The sequence below is a fragment of the Elephas maximus genome, chromosome 25, assembly GCF_024166365.1.
Source record: "Elephas maximus indicus isolate mEleMax1 chromosome 25, mEleMax1 primary haplotype, whole genome shotgun sequence".
Lineage (NCBI taxonomy): Eukaryota > Metazoa > Chordata > Mammalia > Proboscidea > Elephantidae > Elephas > Elephas maximus.
The window spans coordinates 42,859,142-42,886,862 of record NC_064843.1 but is presented as its reverse complement, the minus strand read 5'-3'; the positions used below and the strand labels follow the sequence as shown (position 1 = coordinate 42,886,862).

The 27,721-nt window shown below is 50.5% G+C and overlaps 1 protein-coding gene across 1 annotated transcript in view; it reads left to right on the top strand.

Annotated features, from left to right (window-relative positions):
- Positions 1 to 235: 235 nt before the first annotated feature.
- The window catches only part of ADRA1D (adrenoceptor alpha 1D), a 35,470-nt gene continuing 7,984 nt past the window's right edge, over positions 236 to 27,721 (top strand). Inside the window, exon 1 of the mRNA XM_049869904.1 lies at positions 236 to 1,917. Coding sequence (XP_049725861.1) covers positions 813 to 1,917 — 1,105 coding nt within the window. The 5' untranslated portion in view covers positions 236 to 812. The remainder of the gene's footprint in view (positions 1,918 to 27,721) is intronic.

Below are 27,721 nucleotides of genomic sequence, written 5' to 3'. Positions count from 1 at the left end.
ATCATCCAGGCAGCCCCAGGAGGCGACCCGCCAAGGCACTGCGCGCTCCTGTCCGCAGTCCGCAGATCCCGGGCGGTTGCTGCTCTCTGGCGGCCGGAGCTGGGAGCCCGGGGACCCGGGAGTCGTGCCTTCTCCGCTCCGCGCCCCCAAGGGCACCAACGAGTGACCGAGAGGCCGGAGAGAGGGCGGGAGGAAGCGGGACGCAGCTGAGGGAAGGGGGGAGGGGTCACGGAGAGGCAAGAGAGGGAGACAGGAGGGGGCGCGAGAGAAGAGGACTGGCGGGCGCACCCGCGGAGAGGCAGGGACGGCTATACCGGCCCCGAGCGCGCGCTAGCGCCGCGGCCCATCCGGACCCCGGCACGGCTGCTCGGCCGGCGCGCAGAGCCCCTTCTCTCGGGAGCGCAGCGTCCCCTCCCTCGGCGCCGGCCGCCCCCTCCTCCCTGCAGGCGCTGCCCCTCCTCCGTCCTGCCCCCCGCGCCCAGTTGGAAGCGCCGCAGTGGCTGCCGCCTGCACCGCCCGGCCCGGAGCTGCTGCTCTGCCCACTCGCCTGGGCGCGCTCGGAGAGCCGCGCGAGTCGCCGGCCCGGCTTCTGGGTCCGATTCTGCGGCTGGCCTTGGGGAGCCCGGTCGCCGTCCCGGCCGGCCCCGCTCCGCTCGGAGCAGCCGCGCCCGGCGTCCCAGGAACTTGGACCGGTCCCCGACGGAGCCGGCGCGTGCCGCTGGATCGGAGCCCTGCGGCTATGCTCGGTGCCTCCCTCCCTGGCAGCAGCACGCCCAGCCCCCGGGCCTGGCCTCCGACGGCCGCGCGTTGAGATGACTTTCCGCGATCTCCTGAGCGTCAGTTTCGAGGGACCTCGCCCGGACAGCGGCTCCGGGGCTGCCGGCTCAGGTGCCGGCTCGGGCAGCGCGGGCGGCTCGGCCGCCTCGGAGGGCCCGGCGGTGGGGGGCGTGCCGGGGGTCGCGGGCGGCGGCGGCGGCGTGGTGGGCGCGGGCGGCAGCGAGGACAATGGCAGCTCCGCCGGGGAGCCTGGGGGTGCGAACGGCGAGGTGAACAGCACGGCGGCCGTCGGGGGGCTCGTGGTGAGCGCGCAGGGCTTGGGCGTGGGCGTCTTTCTGGCCGCGTTCATCCTCACCGCTGTGGCGGGCAACCTGCTTGTCATCCTCTCGGTGGCCTGCAACCGCCACCTGCAGACAGTCACTAACTACTTCATCGTCAACCTGGCCGTGGCCGACCTGCTGCTGAGCACCACGGTGCTGCCTTTCTCTGCCACCATGGAGGTCCTGGGCTTCTGGGCCTTCGGCCGCGCCTTCTGCGACGTGTGGGCCGCGGTGGACGTACTGTGCTGCACCGCTTCCATCCTCAGCCTCTGCACCATCTCGGTGGACCGGTACGTGGGCGTGCGCCACTCGCTCAAGTACCCGGCCATCATGACGGAGCGCAAGGCGGCCGCCATCCTGGCGCTGCTTTGGGTCGTAGCCCTCGTGGTGTCCGTGGGGCCGCTGCTTGGCTGGAAGGAGCCCGTGCCCACAGATGAGCGCTTCTGCGGCATCACGGAGGAGGCGGGCTACGCCGTCTTCTCCTCCGTGTGCTCCTTCTACCTGCCCATGGCCGTCATCGTGGTCATGTACTGCCGCGTGTACGTGGTCGCGCGCAGCACCACGCGGAGCCTCGAGGCGGGCATCAAGCTCGAGCGGGGCAAGGCCTCGGACGTGGTGCTGCGTATCCACTGTCGCGGTGCGGGCACAGGTACCGACCGGGCGCACGGGACGCGGAGCGCCAAGGGCCACAACTTCCGCAGCTCCTTCTCTGTGCGCCTGCTCAAGTTCTCCCGCGAGAAGAAGGCGGCCAAGACCCTGGCCATCGTTGTGGGAGTCTTCGTGCTCTGCTGGTTCCCCTTCTTCTTCGTCCTTCCTCTTGGTGAGTGACCCCTTACCCACCAGCCCCTCCTCTCCCTCCCTTGAGACTGTGGCTTTGTCCTCCTCACTCTCCTCCCCCGACTTGGGTGACCCTCGACTCTCCGCCTTAACATAGAAGGTTGATTCAGTAGCTTCCCTGAAGCAGGGGTGCGTGCACCACTGTGTAGACAGAGGGTGAGAGGCTCTTCACGCTTGTGAGTTTTCTTTCGCAGGCTTTTTACTTTCCTGGCCTTCCCTGCCTCGTTGCTGTTACAAGCCCTGGGCGTGTTTTACCCTCCCGGCCCCTCTAAATATCAAAAAAAAAAAATCAAAGGTGCGTGGAAATCTGTGGATTCTGCCCATAGTATGTGGTCAGTGTGTGTGCTCACCTGCATACATGCAAACCCTGCCCAGATACAAATGGCAGAGCCCGAGACAGGAGCAGAGAGTGGGCAGACTCTCTATTCACCAAGCCCTTGCCAACCATCATGTACATCCGCAGACACCAGAAGCCACCTGCTTTCCCCCAGCACACATTCGGTTTGGAAGCTGGCCTCGTTCCTCCACCCTCCCCAGCTGGTGTTTGTGAATGCCCTTGGATCTCACTTCTGAAATCTCTTGGAGATGGGGGCCGGTGAGGATGAGAAGGAAAAGAATGGAGGCGGTTTATCACATGGGAAGTTAATGTTGCGAATTGTCATTTCTTTTATTGGTCGAGTCCTTTAGCTCCACTGAGGAACTTTCCTCTTTCTTCCAGGAGCTGCCCTGCAGTCCTGGGAGTCAGGCAGGGGCTTCCACCACCCCTGGAGGCCCCTCATGTGGGTCTTAAATCTGGGCCAGCACAGTGAGGAGAAGGGGAAAACAGCATCACTGGAGACACGTTTGCATCTCCAGGGTCACTTCACCCATGGCTGCAACCTCAGCCAGCTCAAGCCGGGGCCTCCCTGCGCCCCACAGGCCCCACACTGCGTGGCTGCAGCTGCGTCAGGAAGGGGAGAGTGGCCTTGCTTCTGCTCCCCTGCAGGCCCTCTCCACACAGCAGCCAGAGTGGCCTTTATACATTATAAATTAGATTCTGTCACTCCCTCACTGAAACCCCTCAATGCCTTCCCACTGCCCTGGAAACAAAATCCAAACTCTCTACTGTGGCCTATGAGATGGTGACCTTTAAATTTATTGTTCAAACCAAAATAGGGCACTAGGAATCTTTGTGCCGGGACCACAGGCATGAACCAGGACTGTGCAGGCAAACCCAAACAAGTGGTCGGAAGGCGCTAAGTGTGGCTGCCCCCCTCTGCCCTCATGGCTTCGCTGCCCTCCCTCTTGCTCACTGCACCCTCCATTCCCGCTAATTCTCATTAGGTCCCTGGCCTGTGGCCAGCTCGTGCCTATCTCCAGGCCTTTGCACTTGCTCTCCGCTCTGTCTGGACTGCCCTCCCCAGCTTTCTCCTGGCTAAGTCCCCATCCGTGAGGTCTTGGCTTAAATGTCCCCTCCTCAGAGAGGCCTTCCCAGACCCTTCGGTCTCAGCTGTGTCCTTCTCCATATTCTCTTTGAGGTAGAATGTACTTTTTCCTTCATTGGATCAGTAGTTGTAATTACATCTGTGTGTGTTGATTGGTTTGGTGTCTGACTACTCCCATAGACCCCAAAGTTCTGTGAGGGCAGGGCTGTGGTATCACAGAATCACTGAATTCATAGTTCCCAGCATGGTGCTTACTACACTTAGCAGCGAGGACCACAGGATCTGGCACCAAACAGCCTGGGTTCAAATCCCAACTCTGACCCTTACTAGCTGTGTGACTTTGGGCAAGTCTCTTAACCTCTCTGTGCCTCTGTTTCCTCATCATTAAAATAGGGATGGTGGTGATGATAATGATACCTACCTATAGGGCTGTTGTAAGAATTCAGTGAGTCGTTAATATTGTTAGATGCCATCAAGTAGGCCCCCAACTCGTGGCCACCGTATGCACAACAAAAGAAGACACTGCCCAGTCCTGTGCCTGCGCCGTCCCCATGATCAGTTACGGATTGGACTGTTGTGATCCATAGGGTTTTCATTAGCTGAGGTTCAGTAGTAGGTCACCAGGCCTTTCTGTTCTGTCTTAGTCTGGAAGCTCTGCTTAACTTATAGCAACATGCAAGCCCCCACTGACAGAGGGGTGGTAGCTGCATTGGTCAGGAATCAAACTTGTGTTTCCTGCATGGAAGGGGAAAATTCTACCACTAAGCTACCAATGCCCCCATTCAATGAGTTACTGTGTGTGAATATAACTGTGGCACCTGGCGAGTGCAGCGTGATCTGCTTCTTTCGTTGTAGATGCTCAATACAGAGTAAGGCATGATAATCACCGACTGGGAAATACTAGCTGACACAGGCAGGAGGAGGGGCGGCAGGGACAGCCGCTAAGCAATGCACGTGAGGGGGCAATTGGGCATGAAGGAGGAAGTTCGTTTTCCCCCTCTTTGGAAACCCGCCCCAACCAGGATTTAGCACAGCCCTAGCACAGCTTCCTCCCCCCAGTCTCTGCACTGGCCCCGCCCAGCTGTGGCTGGGTCCAGACTCCCTCCTTCTCACCCCTGCCCCTTGGCACACTGGTCGCCTGTGGGAAATAATCAACTCATGTATAGAACGCCGCCTTCCTTTTTTTTTGTAACTTCTCCTCAACATTCTAGCTACAGAATAGTGCACTGATAAACCACACCAAACCCAGTGCCATCGAGTCGTTTCTGACTCATAGTGACCCTATAGGACAGAGTAGAACTGCCCCATAGGGTTTCCAAGGCTGTAAATCTTTACAGAAGCAGACTGCCACATCTTGCTCCCATGGAGTGGCTGGTGGGTTTGAACTGCTGGCCTCTCAGTTAGCAGCCAAACACTTAACCACTGCGCCACCAGGGCGTCTTAATGCTCAGATAAGGAGAAGCTACTGTACCAAGCACCCATGTCCCTGTAATCACCCGCACTGAACAGATGTTCACATTTTGCCATATTTGCCCCAGTTCCCTTTCTCTCTCTGGTTTCAAAGAAATAGCACACAGCCATAGCTAAATTCTCTCTTCTGTCCCTTCCTCTTTCTCTCCCTCCCTCCCCAAAGGTATGTCTGGTGTTTATCACCTACATACCTGTGTTCATACTGTCATTACCACAAATGTCTGTCTCCAAAACAGTGTGTACTATTGTTTTGTGTGCCCTTAGCACTATATCAATGGCCCCACACTTTACATGTCACCTGCAGTTTGCCTTTCCTCCTCCCCCCAACATTATGTCACTGAGATTGCTCCCTGCTGGTTCATTGTAGCAGCAGCATAGTATTCCATTTAAGACTGTCTCACAGTGTGTGGATCCAGCCTCTGGCTGAGAGTAGGTTTTTCCAGTTTTTCTCTTACAAATAAATAAAAAAAAAAAATTTATTTTATTTTATTATTATTATTTTTTTTATACCTGCATAATGCTCCCAGTGTTGGAGGTCCAGATCATGTCCTCCTCTTCCTGGAGTTCATCCCTCAATCCCATGGCCCTTTGGCCCTTGCTGGCACACCCTGCTTTCTCGATCCCTCCATCTCTGATGCTGCTCACACCTGGCACGGGGCCTCCGAGGGTGGTCTCCGTGTTTCCTCCTTCCTGCTGGGCTGTGCTGTGCCAGGTCTCCCAGGGCATCTCATGGATCCCGGAGCAGAATGCAGGGACGCGGATGGAGCTGAACTGAATTATCATCTGACAATTATGAGCAAGCAGGACAGAGACCAAGCAAGGAAACAGAATATTCTGATCTGCCCTATGGTGGCTTGGAGGGCAGGAGCAGCAGAGAAGATGGGAGGGCAGGGCCTGCTGTCAGGAGGGAGCAGGAGCCCGGGGCCCTGACACCTCCAGCACTGGGCCCAGGCCGGGGAGGAGGGAAGTCCCCTTGAAAGAACAGGGAGCGTTCTGAGTGGCAACTTCTGGGACGAGGTGGGGGGGACCTGAAATCCAGGACATGCCAAGTGTGTGGTGGGGATCTTAGAAACTTGAGTGAGGGGTCAAGGCTGGGGTGGTTGTAGGAGCAGGGGCGTGGGTACAGTCTTGCAGAAAGAGAGTGAAGGGAGAAGAGAGGGACTGAAGATGGAGCCCTGGGTGGAGGGGGGCACCCACTTTGAAGGAACTAGAAGGAGGCAGAGGAGGAAGCAGCCAGGAGCAAGATAGCTACTCAGGTGGCACCTCCCTGGTTACCACCAAGAGCACCAGAGACAGGGACTGTGTGCCAGTGAGGGCCAAAGGCCATGGGAATGAAGGCACCCAGCAGGGCCACAACCTGAGTTTGTCTGAGCTGACCGCTGAGGGCGGTCCTCACCCATGCCACCACACACAGAGCCAGATGGAAGGCAACGTCCCCAACTGCAGCAGTGACACAGCTGGTGAGCAGCCCCAGCCACCCAGAGCACACAGAGAGCCCTGGAAAGGGGTCCAGAGTCCCTGAGGGCCATTGCTGTATACACACGTGGAATGTTGTGGGTCAGGCCAGAGAGGAGCAGAGAGAGACAGCACCATACTCAGGGTGTCCTGATACATGGGAGCCTCTGGAGGCTCAAGACACTAGCTGAGAAAGATGAAGAGACAGCCCCTAAAATCCTGAGGAGCCAGGAGAGGGACTGCAGATCATTCCCCAAACCTCAGGCTGGCCCCCTCTCCCGGAAAGAGCAACTGCAGAGCAGATGCCCCCACCCCAGGGCAGACAGAGGGTTTGCTCCATGCAAACCTGAGACATCGCACGGCCCACCCCATGATTCCAGGCAGCAAGGCCAAGGGCAGCTCTAGCTGGCAGCACCTGGAGAGCCGCTGGTGCCAGAGCTGCACATGGAGGCGGGAAGCACCCCTCACCCTCCCCCCGCAAAAGAGGGAGTACACTCTCCTCACATTCCATCTGGTGCCCAGAGAAGCCATCTTCTCCGTGTGGAGAGTGCCCTCATAGCCTGGTTTGCTCCCACAGTCCTGGGTTTTGCCTTTTGGCCCATTGTGATTACTAATAGTCACCCATTACACCCTCAAGGAGTCGCTGGTTGGTGCAGTTAACACACTTGGCTGCTAACCTAAAGGTTGGCAGTTTGAGTCCACCCAGAAGGTCCTTGGAAGATAGGTCTGGTAACTTACTTCCGAAAACTCAGACACTGAAACTCTGTGGAGCACAGTTCTACTCTGACACACATGGGGTTGCCATGAGTCAGAATCAACTCCATGGCAACTGGTTTGATTTGGTTTGGTTCACTCTCAAGGGTGTTCCAGTTCCAGCCAAGTATATGGCCACTAGGCCTTTGGGGCCTGTGGAGAGGGCTCTTGGCAGCTTTTCCCATGACAGATACATACCCCCTGGCGCAGCACCAGGTGCCATGGAAACTCACGAGAAATTATGTACATGGTCCCTCCTCACAGGATTCTTCAGCCTGAATGTCCCGAAGAGCCCAGACTTACAGAGTGTCTGGGGAGGGGCAGTGGTTAGAGCCTGGTGCCTGCAGGCCTTCATGAGGAACCCTTGAGAAGGGGCTTGGCACAGGGTGGGCTGCGTCAGTGGGAGGAATGGGCCGGCTGCTAATGCACCTGATTAAAGCCTTCTGCCCAGGTATGCTTAGTGCTAGGGCCCCATCCCCCTCCTCCAGAGATCTGGGCCAATTGTTTGGTACAGAAGTGCAGGTCACTCTCCCTGCGGGCCAGAGGAGGACAGCCGTGACTGGGGAGAACCTGCCCCAGGCAAGCACCCATTTGTGGAAGAGCTTTCTTTCCCAGGTGCCTCTAGAGGCCATGCCTCTCCTGGGTGTGTTAATGTCACCCACTGGGTCTGGCCTTGGCCTACCTGGCAAGTGCTCCCAAGCCATGCCCAGGAATGAGATGTCCACTGAGACCTGCATGCACACACATGTGCACACACACACACACGACAGCCCCACCCTGTCACTCCAGGCAGACCCCCAGCTTGCACTCCCAGCTCTGTGTCCTTGGGCAGGGCACTGAGCCTCACCAGCCTCTGAATGTGGTCGTCAAAGCAGCCTCAGAAGCTCAGAGCCAAGGGCGCCTCCCAAATATGCCTCCAAGCTCAGGAGCTGTCCAGAGGCTCTGAGATCAGAAGTCCCAGGACAGTCCAGCCAACATCCCAGTCCCACCTTCAGTCGTCTGTGGGCCATGCCTGGGCCTCTCTCTCCTACTGTAAGTCTGTGCCTCCCCGGCCACACCCAGATTTAGTTAGGTGTACCCCATGTTTCCCAAATACGTACTTTTGTCACAATGCATTGTCATTATCAGTGTTCTTCTACACAGTATGGTGCGTGAGGGCAGAGGAAACAGTACATATGTAGGCACAGAAGACTGGCTGTATTTGGGGGGCACCTTGTGGTTTGGGAGACCTGGAATGTGGAGTGTATGAGAAGAAGGTCAAGAGATGAGGCAAGATGCCATCAACAGGAGAGTGGTAGATAAAGTGTGGTGAGTTCATGGACTGAAATACTATACAGCAAGGAAAAATGACTAATTACTGTCACACACAACAACATGGATGAAATTCCCAGATATTATATTGGGCAAAAAAAGCCAGATCCAAACTTAAAAGCTTACATACCATGTGATGCAATGTATGTGAAGTTCAAAGACAGGCAAAACGAATTAATGGCGATAAAAATCAGAGTAGTGGTGACCCAGGTGTGTGTGTGTGTGTGTGTGTGTGTGTGTGTGTGTGTGTTAGGAATGGCAAAGAGTGAAAGGAAGCCTCTGAAGAGCTGGAAATGTTCTACATCTTGATCTGGGTCGTGATTTATAAACTTTACTGTCAGCATCCTATGCCTTAAATAGAAAGATCAAGGTGAAAGAAGGCAGAAGAGAGGCTGTGAGCAGATGCTGAGGAATTGGTGTCCAGATTGGAACACACGTTTTGGCAGTCTGGTGTGAAGGGTGGATTTGGGATGTGCATCTGACAATTGGCCAAGTAATGGCCACATCTCCATGGGCTCTGCAGATACAGGGGGAGAGGATGGGGTGCTTGTGGCAAGTCCTTAATAATGACATCACTGCCCACTGTGCCCCGGAAGAACAGGCTGGGATTACGCCTCCTATCTATGCCTTTGTGGCACCTGGCACAGTGCCTGGCACATAGTAAGTGCGCGGTGAATGTGTGCAGAGAGGGAAAGTGGCTGACTCTATGGCCTCTCTACATCCTGCCATCCCAAGGGTCTGGGTGGCACAGCACAGCCCTCTATTAAAGCTGACCATCCTTGGTAGTAATGGGTTAGGGGTGGCCCTCCATTTATGAGACCTCATTTTTTTTTTTAACTTTAAGCATAACCACTAACATTTATTAAGTGGTTACTATGAATAAGCATTGAGCTAGCTTGTGGTTTTGGTTTTGTTTTTGTTTGTTTTCATATTTTTATCATGAAAAGTTTTGAACACAGACACAAGTAGACAGAACCATAAGATGAACCCCCATGTACCTGTGACCCAGCTTCAACAATTATCAACCCAAGGCTGGTCTGGGATCACCCCAACCCCCACACACTTTCCCAGCAATGAGGATGATTTTGGAGCAAATCCCATTTCATCTTTAAATTCTCCAATACATATTTCTAGAAGATAAGAACTCTTTTCAAACATAACTACTACAATCCATTTTAACACATAAAAATAATTGTTTAATATCATCAAGTATCTGTTGCCAATTGCCTCATAAATTTCTAGTTCATTTGAATCAGAATCCAAAAAGGATGTACACATCGCATTTGATAGATTTGCCTCCTTGGTTTAATTGATAAGTTTCTCCTCCCCTGCTTTTCCCTTTCAGTTTATTTGCTGAAGAAACCAGATTATTTGTCCCAAAGAGTATTCCACAGCCTGGAGTTTGCATCCGCATAGTGCCATTAACATGTTCCTTTGTTCCCTGTACTTCCTGTCAACTGGCTTGATGAGATGCAGGTTTGGTGTTTGGGGCAAAAATTCTTCTCTTTTGTGGTGTTAGAATAGATCAGGGCGTCAAGTGCTGGCAGCGTGACATTATAAAGTGACCCTTGTAAAGAAAGTGTCCCATCAGCCTTTCACCTGCTGGTTTTAGCAGCCATCGACCATGGCCTGGACCCATTATTTCATTCAGACTTAAGGCGGTGATATTCTACCATTCCTTCTGCATTTATTTGCTGGAACACTAAAAAGAGCCATTTGGTTATTTGTGATAGAGCCTGTACAGGAAAGGCAGGAGAAATGCTTAGTGTTCCCCTGTTTACTGCCTATATGTTACGCCTTAATTAGAGAGAGATAGAAGGTGGAAGGAGGCAGAAGAGAGGCTTGAGCCACGCTGAGGAATTGGTGTCCAGATTGGAACACACATTTTGGTGACCCAGTGTGAAGGGTGAATTTATCACCCTTCTTTCCAAAGGTGACCAGTGAGGTGTTTTTAGTACCATGATAACGTTGTGATTTTTAGACATCCTTGCTTTTGGAGCTCAGGGGGCCCAGCTTAGACCAGTGGGTGCCCTTTCAAGTTGGCTCCTGAGATCTAGCACAGCCCCAGGAGTTGAGTGTGCCCTGATCTGATGAGATGTTCCAGGCTCAGCTTCTACTTTTCTGGCCCCAGACCTAGAATCATCCATTTCTCCAACAAGCTCTGATCTCTTTTAGTGAAAAACGACAACTTAGAGACCACAATCCCAGGGCCCTCAACTAGTCATTGATACTGATTTGGTCCCTGATTCAGTGGGTACAGCTAGGAAATACTTTTTTTTTTTTTTGTAAAGAGCAATACACCACTGTTATGGATTGAATTGGTCCCCTAAAAATGTGTGTCAACTTGGCTAGGCCATGATTCCCAGTATTGTGTGTTTGTCTACCATTTTGTCATCTGATGTGATTTTCCTATGTGTTTTAAATCCTACCTCTATGGTGTTAATGAGGCAGGATTAGAGGCAGTTATATTAATAAGGCAGGACTCAACCTACAAGATTAGGTTGTATCTTCAGTAAATCTCTTTTGAGATATAAAAGAGAGAAGCAAGCAGAGAGACAGGAGAATCTCATACCACCAAGAAACTAGCACCAGGAGCAGAGCGTGTCCTTTGGCCCTGGGGTCCCTGTGCTGAGAAGCTCCTAAACCGGGGGAAGATTGATGACAAGGACCGTCCCCCAGAGCCGACAGAGAGAGAGCCTTCTCCTGGAGCTGGCACCCTGAATTTGGACTTCTAGCTTACTAGACTGTGAGAGAATAAATTTCTCTTTGTTAAAACCATCCACTTATGGTATTTCTGTTATACCCATTGCCTTCGAGTTGATTCTGACACATAGTGACCCTATGGGACAGAGTAGAACTGCCCCATAGGGTTTCCAAGGAGCGGCTGGTAGATGTGAACTGCCAGCCTTTGGGTTAGCAGCTATAACTCTTAACCACTGCACCACCAGGGCTTCATTTCTGTTATAGGAGCACTAGATACTACAACAGCCATCGACAAGGTGAGCTTCTGTCCTTGGGCACAGATCCCTTCTCCCCTGAGGGCCTGTTCTCTGCCCAACTCTTGCTGATATGTTTTTCTCAACATCTGATGGCCTCTTGATCCCTCCATCTCATTAAACACCTGGATATTGGGGTCACAAGCTTTCTCCCCCATCTCATCCCTACCCTGGTCACCCGGTTTGATTCTACTGTCCTGATGCTCACCATGCTGACACCCTGGCCTTGAGACTACAGTGACTCCACTTTCCTCCCACCTCCCGGTACCACACCATGGCCCATGTACCCACCCCAATCTGCTATTAGCTGTGGTAGAGTCGACCCCTGACTTACGGTGACCCCATGCACAATAGAACGACCTGCTGCCTGCACCATCCACATGACCGGTTGCAGATCAGACCATTTTGATCCATAGGGTTTTCTTTTTCTTTATTATTTATTTTGTTGTAATTGAGAATATACACAGCAAAACACACACCAATTCAACAGTTTCTACACATTTAATTCAGTGACATTGATTACGTTCTTTGAGTTATGCAACCATTCTTACCCTTCTTTTCTGAGTTGTTCCTCCTCCATTAACATAAACTCACTGCCCCCTAATGTTCCTGTCTGACCTTTCGAGTTGCTGTTGTCAATTTGATACCATATAGATAGTTCTTCAAAGAGCATAATGCTCAAGGTAGACATTTTTATTAGTCAAGCCAAATTATTGTTTGGTTGTAAGAAAACTTCAGGAAATATTTTTGGTTTAGGTCAAAAGATCATCTTATGGCAATAGTTTCAGAGGTTCACCCAGCCCCCTTGGCTCCAGGGATGTCTCAAATCCATGACAATTTGAAATTCTATTCTGCATTTCCCCCCTTTTGATCAGGATTCTTCTATAGAATTTTTTATCAAAATGTTGAGTAATGACAACCAATATCACAAAATAATTTGTGTCTTAAGTGTTTAATGAGAAACTACTTTGCTCTGTAAACTTCTACCTAAATCACAATAGAAATAACTAAATAAAAATAAAAATGTTCAGTAATGGTAGCTGGGCACCATCTAGCATGCCTGGTTTCATGGCAAAGGAGGCATTTGTTCATGGAGGCATTTAGTCACACATCCTATATCCTCCTCCTATTACTGACTTTCCTTCTTCCTGTGTTGCCCCAGGCAAACAGAGACCAGTTTTTGTGCCTTGGACATAGTGTTTCCGTAGACTAATTCTCAAAAGTATATCACCAGACCTTTCTTGCTAGTCTGTCTTAATCTGAAAACTCTGCTGAAACCTGTCTGCCATAACCACAGTATGACAAACTGACAGATGGGTGGTGTCAATACTATTAGAAACCCCATTTTACAGATGAGAAAACTGAGGCACAGAGATGTTAAGTAACTTGCCCAAAGTCTCCCAGCTCATAAGTGGCCACAGAATCCTTGTTACTTCTTGCCTGGGTCAGAGTCAGGCTGGGGCTAGGGTTAAGAGTCAGTCATCAGCCATGTTTTAATCTCACCCCAAACCCCTCAGCCTCTGCACACATCTCCCAGGCTCAGTTCCATGCTCCCTCTGCCCTAAATCCAGGCCATGAGGGGGTCCTAAGTATTGCCATGGGACATGACCCCTTTCTGCCTAGCCTAATTCTCTCACAGGCCCAGACAGACCTCAAGAGCTCCTGACCCCACCCTTCAAGGAGCAGTCCTGGAGTCACCTCCAGCCCTTCCCAAACCCTGACCCACCCCTGCTTCCTGATTTATATGTCTACCCAAAAGGTATCCTATGCATGGTGGAGGGCTTGCCTTCCCTCACGTTGTGGGTGGTGACCCAGGAGAATGGGGTGCTAGGCCCTGAGAGCAGAGTTAGGGCCCAGTGGGCAATGTCCAGACAGCTCAGTGCTGGGACTCCAGGACAGGTGACCCCTGTGTGGGGCCCTCCTCTCCTATGGCATCAGGGCTGTTCTGCTCAGACCAGTGAACCGTTTGTCAGTGTGGCCCCAGGGCTGAGAGACTTGTGCTTGGATCAAGGGACAGATTGGCTGAGCAAGTGGACCATTTGACAGGGCTGCAGCCTTGGTCACTCAGGGCCTGGGGTGTGGACATTCCAAGGCCACAGATCAGAAAATAAATGAGCTAAGAAGCTACCACAAAGAGGAGAAAGAAGTGGCAGGAAGAGGGAAGGTGGACAGAAAGAGAAGGGAGAAGGTGAAGAAAAGAAGAATTGGAGGGAAATGGTGGGGCCCAAGGCAGGCCTTAGAAGAGGAAAGAGGACACAGAAGAGGCATCTCCATGCATCTCTCTCACCTCGGGCCCCACTAGGCAGCCTCTGTGGCTCTAGGAGCCACCCCTTAACCCCCCATACTGCAAAAGCACGTCCAGAGCCAGACAAGAATTATCAGCCAGAGGGTCCTGAGAGTCCAGAAAGACTTCTGACCTATTCCTTGTCTATCTCTAGCCAGAGGACCTCACTAGTTACCTCACCATGGAAAAGTGGCAGTGAAAGGAATCCGAGACTTGGCTTGGCACAGCTAGCCCCACAGTGCGCTTAGTTCAGCCATTCACGTCCTCACAATCCATCTGAGACCTGTCCCTATCCGGGCCCCAAATGACCAACTCACCTCTTCCTGACAGCCCTCTGTGATTTTTCCTACTTCAAAGTGGCCACTCTTCCCCTTTCCCTGCTCCAGCCTTTCTGACGTCCTGGTTGTCCCTCCAACTTGCCCAGCATTCTGCTGCCTCAGGGCCTTTGCGTATGCTCTTCCCTTTGCTTGGAATTCTCTTTCCTCAGATAGATGCATGACTCATCCCTCTACAGGGTCTTCAGGCCTCAACTCAGTTGTCATCTTATTAGAGAAGCTTGTCTGACTACCCTTTAAAATATAGTAAAGAAGTCTGCTAGGGGGTAGAGGTCTCAACCTCTCATGGCAAAGGAGCTGTTGGGTTCCAGGGCCAGAACTGCTGAGAGAGAGAGAGAGGGCCTGGGGCTGGAAGTTCCTTTTCTCCTAGCCCTGCTGGCAGAGGAAACCTGGATCTCAAGGAGGATATGGTATCTTTAACCTCTCTCTATCTTTCTGACCAGTAGGAGTGGCTTACCATGCATAGAAAAGTCAGTAGTGATGGAGGGAACAAGAAGTGGGGGCCTGGGGTACAGCCTGACGTTTCACGGTTGGTCGCAAGTTATGAGTAAGTCTGGCTGTGAATCCTGATGCTCTGCCAAAAACAAGTTTCCTCCTGATGATACAAAAAGAGTGCTGTTAATCACGCAATCTGCCCTTTGGCTTCAGAGCTGTTTGTCCTCAGTAAGGCTTGGCCAGCTTACTCAGCTCCAGCCATACTGTTCAGTTCCCTGCTCTACCAGTATCCCAGAAGCTGCTCCTGGGCCTGATCATCGCCGCTCTTTAGGAAGGAGAACTGGTCTGTGATAGCTCAGGCCCCAGACAACCTCTCCCCACCTCAGAGGCTGCCACGGTTTCCTCAATAATATGTAAGCCAGGCTGGCCCAGCGAACATGCCTGACAACACAGGACAGGCCCTGCCTCCTCTGACCAGTGGATATCCTGCCCCTGTGGCCATTATGCTAAACTCCAGCCAAAGGGGGCCAGTATAGGGAATGAGAGAAGCCAGGTAGGACCAGCCAAACAGGCTTGATGGAGGCTCACTACACAAGAGGACAAGGACAAAGAGCAGAGAGAGAAGCAGGCAGAGCTGTGTTTGTGATCATCTACCTGCATCCTTAACTGCCTGTAGTGATTAATGTTGTGTGTCAAGTTGGGGCCGTGATTCTCAGTGGTTTGGCAGTTGTGATGTAGTTTAGCAGTCATATAATGATGTAATCACTTTGATGATGAGGTCTGATATAATGTGATCACCTCCATGATGGGATCTGCTGAAAGAGAGTTTCCTTGGGGGTGTGGCCTGCATCCAATATAGGTGGACTTTCTGGCAAGGCATGTGGGCTTTTGCTCGCTCTGGATCATGCAGCTGGCTCCTGTTCATCAGAATTCCAGTTCTTAGGACTTGAGCTAATAGCTTATCTGCTGACCTTGGGATTCATCAGCCTCTGCAGCCTGTGACCTAGAGGCCTGTTATCCGACCGGCTGATCTTGAGTTCACCATCCCCTGCAGCTATGTGGGTTTTTTGTTTTTTGTTTTGCAGCTATGTGAGTCAGGAGAAGCCTCCAGTCTGACCTACAGACTTGGGACTTTCCAGCCTCTACAACCACATGAGCCATTTGCTTGATACAAATCTCAAGAAAGAGAGAGAGATGTGTATATATATATATATACATACATATATATATATATATACACACACGTAGACACTCCACTGGTTTTGCTTCCCTAGAGCACTCAGCCTAAGACATTGCCTTTCCTCATAGGCAGGTAAATGCTGCCCCTTCCCCCCACCCACCCCCCTCTTGAATGGAGGGAAATGGGCACAAATGTGCACACTTGTGCTGCTCCGTTCCCAGCAGTGGACAGAAGAGTTTGATGGCAACTATATTAGTTTCCTGGGTCTGCCATAACAAATACCCAAACTGAGTGGCTTACACAACAGAAATTTATTCTTTCATCGTCCCAGAGGCTAGAAGTCTGAAGTCGAGGTGTTGGCAGAACCACGATCCCTCTGAAGGCTCTAGGGGAGGAAACCTTTCAAGTCTTTTCTAGTTTCTGGCAGCCTCAAGTCTTCCCAGGTGGCAGCATGATTCCAAGTCTGTGCCTCCATCTTCAGATGGCCCTCCCCTCTGCATTTCTGTGTCTTCACATGACATTCTCCTCTGTGTCTCTTCTCTTCTTCTAATAAAAACATCAGTCATGTTGGATTAGGCACCCTACTCCAGTATGACCTCGTGTTAACTAATGACATCTGCAGAGAACCTCTTTCCAGATAAGGTCACTGTGATGGTTTAGGTTGTGTGTCAATTTGGCTGGGCCATGATTCTCAGTGGTTTGGCAGTTATGATGTAATTTGGCAGCTATGTAATGATGTAATCACTTCCATAATGAGATCTGATGTAATGTAATCACCTCCATGATGAGCTCTGCTATGAGCAGCCAATCACTTGAAAGGGAATTTCTTTGGGGATGTGGCCTGCATCCAGTATATATGCTTCACTGATTTTGCATCTCTAGAGAACCCAGCCTAAGTCAGTCACATTCACAGTTACCACTGATTAAGATTCCAGCTTATCTTTTTGGAGAGCACAGTTCAACCCATAAGAGCAACCAAGGGCTAATCCCTGGATCAAAGGTTAAGGACCAAGCAAAAGAGCTTGAACAGCCAAGCACTTGACAGTGTCTTGGGTCAGGTTTTCTGGAAGCAGAGCCTAAGTTGAGGTTCTTATACAAGTGATTTATTGTGGGAGGCTCTCTCAAGAAACCTATGAGGGAGTGAGGGAAGCAAGATAGGGAAGGGGAAGGAGCTCAACCAAGGGTGTGATCTCAGACAAAGTCTGGGCTCAGCCTGACCCTGTGCTGTAAATCAAGACCACCAAACCAAAAACTAAACCCGTTGCCATCAAGTAGAATGGCACCCCAGAATTGTGCCATCTTTCTTATCTTCACACTAGTCTGTCATTGGCTACGCTCTGCCCCCTTGGAGGGGGTGTCATCTCCCCACTTGAAGCAGTTTTCCTTTGACCATGAGCAGTGATGGGCCATTAGCAACCCACATGCAACAGGCGCTAGGGGGTGGAGGCACCACCAGGTCAAGGAGACCTTGGTAGAGTACCAGAAGTGTCTACTTCAAACCTTAAAGGTGACACCTGAACAAAGACTTGAAGGAGGTGAAGGAAGTGACCCAGCAGCTCTCTGAGCCTCTCCCAGGTGTTTGGGATCTGTTTGACACTGTCTCCTGAGACACACCTCCAGCGAGCAGGCCAGCCCAGCCCTTCTGAGTGGTCTCCATGAGCATGGATACACAGAAGCCAAACCCCATTGCACAGGCCCTGCAGGGCACCCTTGTGACCATACAGAAGGCCAACAGAGGCCATGTGACCTGGTGGGGGCAGAATTAAGAGGTGCTCAAGACAACTTCAGGAACCACCACCTTACCAGACCCCCAGTGGAGTGGAGCTACTCATAGAAATGCTCTTGGAGAAGCTGGTGTTAGGCCCAAGTATGAAGAAAGGGAGAGACGCACTGTGGAGAGAGGTAGACAGGCCAGCTGGAGGACAGCTGAGGCTATCATTCTCCTGTGAAGGCCCAGAGGTGGGGTTGGGTATGCTGCTCATGGGGCAGAACAGGAAGGAATAAACCAAGTGATTGTAGCTCCTGACCTCAGGGCACCTGGAAGACCAGGGCAAGTTCTGCTTCTGCCTGTCATGGTTAATACTGTGTGTCAACTTGGCTTGGCCATGACTCTCATTATTATGTAATTATCCTCCATTTTGTGATCTGATGTAAGGGGAGTTTCCTAGGGGTGTGGCCTGCATTCAATATATATGGATGTTCTGGCAAAGCTCACGCACCCTGGATCCTGCATCCAACATGTCATCCTCTGACCTCCAGTTCTTGGGATTCGCCAGCTACCACAATCCCATGAGCCAGCAGCTTTCTGCCTGACCTGCCAATTTTGGGTTCGTCAGCCCCTGCAACTACATGAGTCAGGAAAAGCCTGCAGCCTGATGCCTGACCCACGAATTTGGGACTTGACAGCCTACACAATTGCGTGAGCCATTTCCTTGAAAGAAATCTCTCTCTATGCATATATGCTTCACTGGTCTTGCTCTTCGGGAGAACCCAGCCTAAGACACTATCCTTTCATGATATCATGAGAAGACCAAGAGCATTAGGCCAACCAACTGAGGTTCAGATTCTGACCCTGTCACACCCTCTGGGGGACCCAAGGCAAGTGATTTCACATCTCTGAATCTGTGTGCAGTGGAGATGCCATGAGGATTACACTAGACAGCCAACATAAAGGGCCCAGCTTGAAGCCTACCTAGTAGGTACTGACCACTCGGATGGCACTAGCTCTCCTTTCCTTGCTCCTCACAATAGAGACCACCTATCCAAATGCCATTTATTCGTTCATTCAGCAAATATTTTGGAGGCCCTGATCTGGGCTAGGAACTTGTGTTAGAGGCTAGAATAAAAGAAAAATTAACCCCCACCTTCAAGAGACGTACAGGAAGTCCCTGGGTGGCCCAGTTAAGTACTTAGCTACTAGCCGAAAGGTTGGTGGTTCAAACCCATCTGGAGGCGCCTCAGAAGAAAGGCCTGGTGATCTGGTTCTGAAAGGTCACGGCCACAAAAACCCTGTGGAGCACAGTTCTACTGTGAAACACTTGGGTTCGCCATGAATCAGAATCGAGTCAATGGCAACTAGTTTGGTTTTTGGCTTCAAGAGAACTATTAAAGCAGTAAAATAATGTATTAAAGTGCAGACACGTGTAAAAAGGGACACCTGGCTCAGACTTGGTGGGGGAGCCACCTGAGCCAACCCAAAGGAGTAGGTGGGAGGAAGCAGAGGTTCCTTGGGAGCAGGAGGGGCTGAGCAGAAAGGCAGAGGGAGCCCAGCCCAGGTGGAAAGAGCTGCTTGTAGTTGATGTGGCTGAAGTTTGGAGGGAGGCAAGAGGAAGACAGCACTGGGCCCTGGAAGACTGCGTGAAGGAGCTTGGGCTTATTCCTCAGAGCTGCTGGAAGCCACTGATGGTTTTCAGAAAGGAAAGGGCAGGAAACAGTTTTAGAGAAAAAGCCTCCCAGTAACTTTGGGAGGAGTGGAGAAGACAGGGGATGAGGCCACAAGGCTGTTGGGGGCTACTGCAGCCTAAACAGGGTGAGAGGACAGGCTAAGCAGAGGCTTCAGGAACGAGGTGAAGGGAGCGGCTTGGCTGGGGAGACAGTCGAGCGCACTGGCCATGGTGACAAGTTGGATGTGTGGAATAAAGAAGAGGGACTCATTCAGCAAGTGTTGAGGTCTCCTGGGCGATGGGAATGCAACACCAAGCAAAACAGACACAAGTCCTGCCCGTGGGATTCCACCACAGAGAGAAAGATGGTGGACAAAATGAACAATAACTCAAATACCACAATTGTTGTTAGTTGCCTTCGAGTTGATGCCAACTCATGGCTATCCCATGTGTGTAGAGTAGAACTGCTGCATTGAGTTTTCATGGCTGGGACCTTTCAGAAGTAGGTCTCCAGGCCTTACTTCCAAGGTGCCTCTGAGTAGGTTTGAACTGCCAACTTTTTGGTTAGTAATTCAGCCCTTAACCATTTGTACCACCCAGGCAGAAACTACAGCCAGGGAGTGCAGGGTGGGGGGACATTGCAGTGTTAAGTAGGAAGTCAGGGTGACTTCACTGTGAAGGTGAGGAGGGTGTCATCTGGGGGAAGAACATTCCAGACAGAGATAAGCAAGTGCAAAGGCCCTGAGGTGGGAGTGTGCCTAGCATATGAAAGAAGTGCAAGGAGGGCAGTGTGGCTGGAAGAGAGTGAGAGGGCAGTGGAAGGAAAGGAGGTCAGAGTCGGGGGACGGGAAGCTGTTGGAGGCTTTTGAGCAGGGGAAAGACAAGATCAGTTTGCATTTCTAAAGAATTATTCTGGTTGCCAGGTTGAGAATACACTGCAGGGGTAAGAGAGACACCAGTGAGGAGCTGTTCAATTAATCCAGGCAAGAGATGATGACGTCTCAGATGGGGCAGGGGACAGAGACGGGGTGGGAGTGCTTGAGTTCTAACCTCATCTCCTTCCTCTCTCCCTTCAGTCACTCTGTTCTATCCATACTCGCCTCGTCACTGGTCCTCAGACATACCAGGGCCACCTCAGGGCCTTTGCACTTGTTGTTGCCGCTGCCTGGCATGCCCATTCCCCACACGTCCACATGCCCCATTTTCTCCATTCAGCTCCTGACTCAAATGGCACGTTCTCAGCAGGCTTTTCTTGACCACCTAATCCAAAATTTATACCACCACCCAGCCACATCTCAGTCTCTCTGTCTCCCGCCCTCCACTCTGTCTCTCCTCTTCCCTCTCGCTCACACACACACACCCCTACACACACCTCCTATCTTCCTCCCCTGCCCATTATTTTTCCCCTTTGCATGTTTTGCTATCCAACACATTTACATTTTCCTTGTTTATCTTATTTATCAACTGTCTTCCCTAATGACCTGTAAGGGCAGAATGAGCGTGAGATGTCAGTAGACACCACAGTGGAGATGTCTAGAGGCAGCTGGATCTGTGAGTCTGGAATTCAGGAGAATGGTCTGAGCTGAAGATAGAAATGTGGCATAGTCAGCCTAAAGTTAGTATTTAAAACGATGCCGCTGCCCTCGTCCATTGCTGGTGGGAATGTAAAATGGTGCAGCCACTGCGAAAAACAGTTTGGGGGTTCCTCACAAAGTTAAACATAGAGCTACCGTATGACCCAGCAATTCCACTCCTAGGTTATACCCAAAAGACTAGAAAGCAGGAACTCAAACAGAGACTTGTACACCAATGTTCATTGCAGCATTGTTCACAATGTCCAAAAGATGGAAACAACCCGAGTGTCCATCAGCAGAAAAATGGATAAACGAAGTGTGGTATACCCATACAATGGAATATCAGTCAGCCCTGAAGTGGAATGAAATCCTGACACATGCTATGACATGGGAGAACCTTGAAAACCTGCTGAGTGAAAAAAGTCAGACACAAAAGGACAAATATTGTATGACCTGACTTATATGAAATACCTAAAATAAGCAAATGCGTAGAGACAAAGTAGATTAATGGTTACCAGGGGTTGCAGGAAAGCGGGAATGGGGAGTTATGCTTAATGGGTATGAGTTTCTCTTGAGGGTGATGAAAAAGTTTTGGGAATAAATAATGGTGATTGTTGAAAATTAAAGAAACCATGAGACTGGGTGAAATTACAGAAAATGTGAGAAAAAAAAGGAATTAAAGACTAAACTGGGCATTCCTACCTTTAGCCATGGAACAAGAGGAAGAAGCAGCAAAGAAAACTGAGGAGTCGGGAGAACCAGGAGCGTGGCATCCTGGAAGCATCCAGGGTGGACAAGAGCAGTGCTCGTGGACTGGGGCCTGCGTAGGTTGGGCGCAGGGGCAGGGCTGGACTCCCGTTGAACTAAGAGGGCAAGCCAGCTGAGATTCCTACTCACACCTCAACCATTCTCCTCTCAGCTTCCCATATGCACAGCCGTCTGGATTTAGGTTGTGCTCCTCTGGCCAGGTCCTAACTCTGGCATGATTTAACAACCTAAACTGGAGCCCTGGTGGCATAGTGGTTAAGTGCTACAGCTGTTAACCAAAAGGTCAGCAGTTCGAATCCGTCAGGCGCTCCTTGGAAACTTTATGGGGCAGTTCTACTCTGTCCTATAGGGTCGCTATGAGTCAGAATCGACTCGACGGCAGTGGGTTTGGTTTTTTGGGGTAAACTGGAGCCACAGGAAAGGAGAGAGAGGGTAGCACTGGGTGCCTGAATGGAGAGGTGGGAGGCTGAGGAGACAGTAGTGCGCACGAAAGAGCAGGGAGAGAAGGAAGCAGCTGTGACAGCAGGACCTCAGAGCTAGGGAAGGGGTAGTGTAAGGAAGGCTTCCAGGAGGAGGTGCCACTGCAGGTGGCACTACAGGATGCAAGAAAGAGGGAAGGCATTCCAGGAAACAGAAAGAGCATGTGCAAAATCCCAGAGGCAAGACCAGGGAGTCTGCTGGGGCCAGAGGGTAATGAGAAGTCAGTGTGGCCACTTGCCTGGGGCACATGGAGACATTAACCTTGGACAAGAGGAGACACTCCCTTCTTCCCAAAAAGGATGAGAGGGAAGGAAGGTTGCAGTCACGCTCAGAAGTGGGGGGAGCTGGTTCAGAGAATGCCCGACTTCTTTGGTCTCTGTCTTCTCTGTGAGATAGGAGATGAGATCTGCTCTGGAGAGGAGAAGGGGCAGCTGCAAGGCTCAGAGAGAAAGGGAAAGGGAAAGGCTTTAAGGAGCTGGTGCAGGAAACGGGCGAGAGCTGGCTGAGGATAGGCAGGGAGACCTTTAGAAACACGGAACAGAGAGCTGAGGTCAGAGACCCCAAGTATGTTCAGAGGCTGGTTAAATCATGCCAGAGTCAGGACCTGGCCAGAAGAGCACAGCCTAAATACAGAAGGCTGTGCATGTGGGAATTTGAAAGGAGAATGGTTGAGGTGTGAGCAGGAATCTCAGCTGGGCCCCAAAGAAAGAGGCACACGTAGAAGGGAGGTGACTGGAGAAATCCAAGGGCTGGTGGAAGGCCAAGGGGCAGGTGAGGAAGAGAAAGGACAGAGAGAGGCCCAGGTGGACAGGAAGTTGCAGTCAGCAGTGGGTGATGGGTTTTGGCAAAAAAATTAAATACTCGGATGTATGTTTTAAAGGATCCCCTTCCCTCAGCTGCTGTCTAGAGACCAGGCTACAGGACACAGAACAGGAACAGGGAGACCACTTAGAAGGACATTGCAGATAGACAGTTATGGTCGCCTGGACCAGGGTGATAATGAGAAGGTGGATGGGGGGCAGATTCTGGAGCCAATATGAGTTGATGATGGATGAAACGCAGGGTGTAACAGAAAGAGATGGATCAAGAATTTATTGAGCACTTACTGTGTGCCGAACAGGGTATACGGAGCTTAGTGTTTAAGGAAGAGATAGGAAACCACTAGTTACCCACAATGTCCTTGGCACTTAGAAGTGAATACAGTGTGCTATGGGAAGAGAGTACAACTAACAACTAACAACTAACTCTTCTAGTTCAGGAGTGAACAGCGGAAGGAAGGCTTCCAGGAGGAGGTGCCACTGGAACTGGCACTACCAGGTGGACAAAGGAGGAAGGGCATTCCAGGAAGCAGTGAGATCATTTGCCAAATCCCAGAGGCAAGACTGAGGAGCCTGCTGGGGTCAGAGGGCAGGGGGAAGTCAGTGTAGCCACTTGGCAGCAATGCAGGCACAATGCCCATGAGCCAGGTGCCCATCCTCAGGGACCTGAGGCAGCTCCCTATCCTGCACTCATGCCATACAATGAAATGCCCACAACCCTCTCAGACCCCCCAGAGAACCTCAGAAGAGGCTGTGGGGCAATGAGGGAGTGTGAGGCAGGGCACACGGAGGTGTAGGTGGTAAACTGGAGCACTCTGGGAAGAGGTGGGTGTGAGGCTCAGATTTGCCATCTGTCGGGGGAACAAAGGAAAAGTCTCTCTGGAGCTGCTGCCTGTAGAGGCTCGAGCCCAGACCACAGAAGTCTGCATTTTCCATGTAAGACATCTTCTCACAGTGAGCAAAGGACAAATGTGACAAAGTTGTGGCAGATGCTGTGGTACCCCACCCATCTCTCCTAGGCCTCCAGTGTCCTTGCACCAACTTCCACTCAAACACCTACCTGCAGCTCTTTGCCCGAGGACTTTTTCTGCCCACCAGAATCCTCATTGCCAACCCATGCAGCAGGCAGAAAGTACTGAAAATTAACACCCAAGGGAGCAGCCCAATGACTGCTAGAATGGGTGTATAAATATCCTACCTCCCTCACCCCACTGGTGGAGTAACACTCAGGTACACATTCTTCACAGTCACTCAGAGTTCCCTAGTGGGTTTAAGCCCCCGTTACCCACAGTAACAACTAACTTGATTAAAAAAAAATAGTCATTGAGTCGATTCCGACCATAGTAACCCTATAGGACAGAGTAGAATTGCTCCATGGGGTTTCCTAGGCCATAATCTTTATGGAAACAGATTTCCACATCTTTCTCCCACAGAGCAACTATTGGGACCTCTAACCTTTCAGTTAGCAACCAAGTACTTAACCACTACACCATTAGGGCTCCTTGATAACACATCTCTCGTTGGCTTCCTTCTCTTCCCTGTCTCTTTTTACCACTCCACTACTGGTATTTCATTTTCCTCCTGTCTTCAGCTGGGTTCTCTAGAGAAGCAAAACCAGTCAAGCATATATGTACAGAGAGACATTTATCTCAAGAAAATAGCTCATACAGTTGTAAAGGCTGGCAGGTCCCAAGTTCATGGGTTAGGCATCTGGCTGGAGGCTTCTCCTGACCTATGTAGCAGCAGGGGCTGACGAACCCAAGATCAGCAGGTCAGGTGGCAGGCTACCGGCTCACAGGCTGAAGAGGCTGATGAATGCAAGACCAGTAGGTTATATGGCAGGCTGCTGGCTCACAGGCTGTGGAGACCAACAAATCCCAAGATCAGTAGGCAGTAAAGCAGGCTGCTGGCTCAGGTTCCAAGAACCAGAGGTCAGATGATGACAAGCTAGATGCAGGATCCAGAGTGAGCAAAAGCCAGCAAACTTTGCCAGAACATCCATATATATCGGATGCAGGCCACGCCTCTGTGGAAACTTGCCTTACAACTGATTGGCTGATCACATCAGATCACATCATGGAGGTGATTACATTATATCACAAAATGGAGGATAACTACATCATTACATAACTACCAGATTACATCATTATATACCTGCCAAACACTGAGAATCATGGCCCAGTCCAGTTGACACACAACTTTAACCATCACCTGTACCCATTGTTGTCAAGTCTGTTCTGACTCATAGGGATCCTAAAGGACAGAGTAGAACTGCCCCATAAGGTTTCCAAGGCTGTAAATCTTTACGGAAGCAGACGGCCTCATTTTTCTCCAGCAGAGCAGCTGGTGGGTTGGAACTGCTGACTTTTAGTTTAGCAGCCAAGTGCTTTAACCACTGCACTACCAGGGCTCCTTTTAACCATCACAGCCAACCCTTGTCGATTTGGCACTTGTACACATCTCCTTAAACAATACATAATCACTAAATAAAGACAATTACAAATTCATACTTGCACCTAACATGATGTAACTAACGTGTACAACTAAAAATGCACTAGCCCTGTTTACATCTTTTTTTTTTCTGATTTTTATTGTGGTTTAAGTGAAAGTTTACAAATCAAGTCAGTCTATCGTACAAAAACTTATATACACCTTGCTACATACTCCCAGTTGCTCTCCCCCTAATGAGACAGCCCGCTCCCTCCCTCCACTCTCTCTTTTCGTGTCCATTTCACCAGCTTCTAACCTCCTCCACCCTCTCATCTGCCCTCCAGGCAGGAGATGCCAACATAGTTTCAAGTGTCCGCCTGATCCAAGAAGCTCACTCCTCACCAGCATTCCTCTCCAACCCATTGTCCAGTCCAAACCCTGTCTGAAGAGTTGGCTTTGGGAATGGTTCCTGTCCTAGGCTAACAGAAGGCCTGGGGGCCATGACCACTTCTAGTCTCAGTCAGACCATTAAGTCTGGTCTTTTTACAAGAATTTGGGGTCTGCATCCCACTGCTGTCCTGCTCCCTCAGGGGCTCTCTCTTGTGTACCCTGTCAGGGCAGTCATTGGTTGTAGCTGGGCACCATCTAGGGCTTCTGGTCTCAGGATGATGTAGTCTCTAGTTCATGTAGCCCTTTCTGTCTCTTGGGCTCATAATTACCTTGTGTCCTTGGTGTTCCTCATTCTCCTTTGATCCCGGTGAGTTGAGACCAATTGATGCATCTTAGATGGCCACTTGCTAGCATTTAAGACCCCAGACACCACTCTCCAAAGTGGGGTGCAGAATATTTTCTTAATAGATTTTATTATGCCAGTTGACTTAGATGTCCCCTGAAACCCTGGTCCCCAAACTCCCGCCCCTGCTACGCTGGCCTTTGAAGCATTCAGTTTATTCAGGAAACTTCTTTGCTTTTTGGTTTAGTCCAGTTGTGCTGAACTTGCCTGTATTGTGTGTTCTCTTTCCAGTCACCTAAGGTAGTCCTTATCTACTATCTAATTAGTGAATACTCCTCTCCCACCCTTCCTCCCTCCCCCGTCCCGTAACCTTCAAAGAATATATTCTTCTCTGTTTAAACTATATCTCGAGTTCTTATAATAGTGGCCTTATACAATATTTGTCCTTTTGCAACTGACTAATTCCACTCAACATAATGCCTTCCAGATTCGTCCATGTTATGTTTTATAAGTGAAGAAAACAAAAATATTTGACACACACATACAAGGAAGGAATACTCATAACAATTACAGTCCTCGTTTCTGCAACTGATCACGTGGTCATAGCTGGTATTTAGAACTACCTCCTTCTACCACCCATTGCATATTCCCTTTGCCCTCAGCAGCACCTCAGCTGCTCATGGTTCCTTGCCTGGTGGGGTGACCCAAACCTTCCTTCCTGAAGGACCTGGGCAATTAGTAATCATGTCAAAATTGGGTTGCTGTAGTTTTCCATTGACTTTAATCACAGGGCATGCTAGTACTAAGAGACATCTTAAGGTATCTCCAGTATTACAGACATATTCTTCTTTACCTCTATTATGTAATATCAATCTGAGTTATCCTTGGTAATCAGGATCAATCACACCAGAAATACTGTAACTCCCTTCTTTGCCTGTTAATCCAGGGAATGAGGAGCCCAAAGTGGCCGGGTGGCATTCTTAACTTCCTGTTCAATGAAATGTCATGTCTCCTTGTGGGAGCATTCTGCCCTTTGGAAATAAGACCTCTAGATGTGCAGAGCATAGGGTCAAAGGGACAGGAAGCAAAAGTTTTTCGAGTGGTTCACTAAGGGTAATAGTGAGTGGTGCCACTCCCATCCATCCTTTCATTCCTGGACCCATGAATCCTGGCTATGAGAGAAACAGCACCATGTATTAAACACTGGTTTAGAGCATATACAGCCTCCTGAAGAACATTGCCCCAAGCCTGTGGACTAAATTATGACACAGGGCTAGAGAGTTGATATACCCTTGAGGTAGGCTAGTGAAGGTGTTTTACTGACCTTGCCAGCTGAAGGCAAACTGCTTCTGGTGTTTCTTTGAAACCAGAGCTGAGAAAAAAGCATTGGCCAGATCAATAGCCACACACCAGGTACCAGGAGCTGTATTAATTTGCTCAAGCAATGAAACCACATCTGGAACAGCAGCTGCAACTGGAGCCGCCACTTGGTTAAGTTACAATAATCCACTATCGTTCTCCAAGATCTATCTGTTTTTTGCACCGGCCAAATAGGTGAGTTGAATGGGGATGTGGTGGGAATCACCACCCCTCTCTCCTTCAAGTCCTTGGTGGTGGCAGTAATCTCTGCAATCCCTCCAGGAACGTAGTACTGTTTTTGGTTTACAATTTTTCTAGGTAGAGGCAGTTCTAATGGCTTCCACTTGGTTTTTCCTACCATAATAACCCTTACTGCACTTGTCAGGGATCCAGTGTGGCAGTTCTGCCAGTTGCTGAGTGTATCTATTCCAATTATGCATTCTGGAACTGGGGGAATCACTACAGGATGGGTTCAGGAACTCACTCCGTTAATAACCAGACCTCCACTTGCCCCACTCTTTATTGGTGGGCCACAGTGACATTTGGATCTTCTGGGATTAGTGTCAGTTCACAGCCATTATCACTTGGTAATCCCCAAA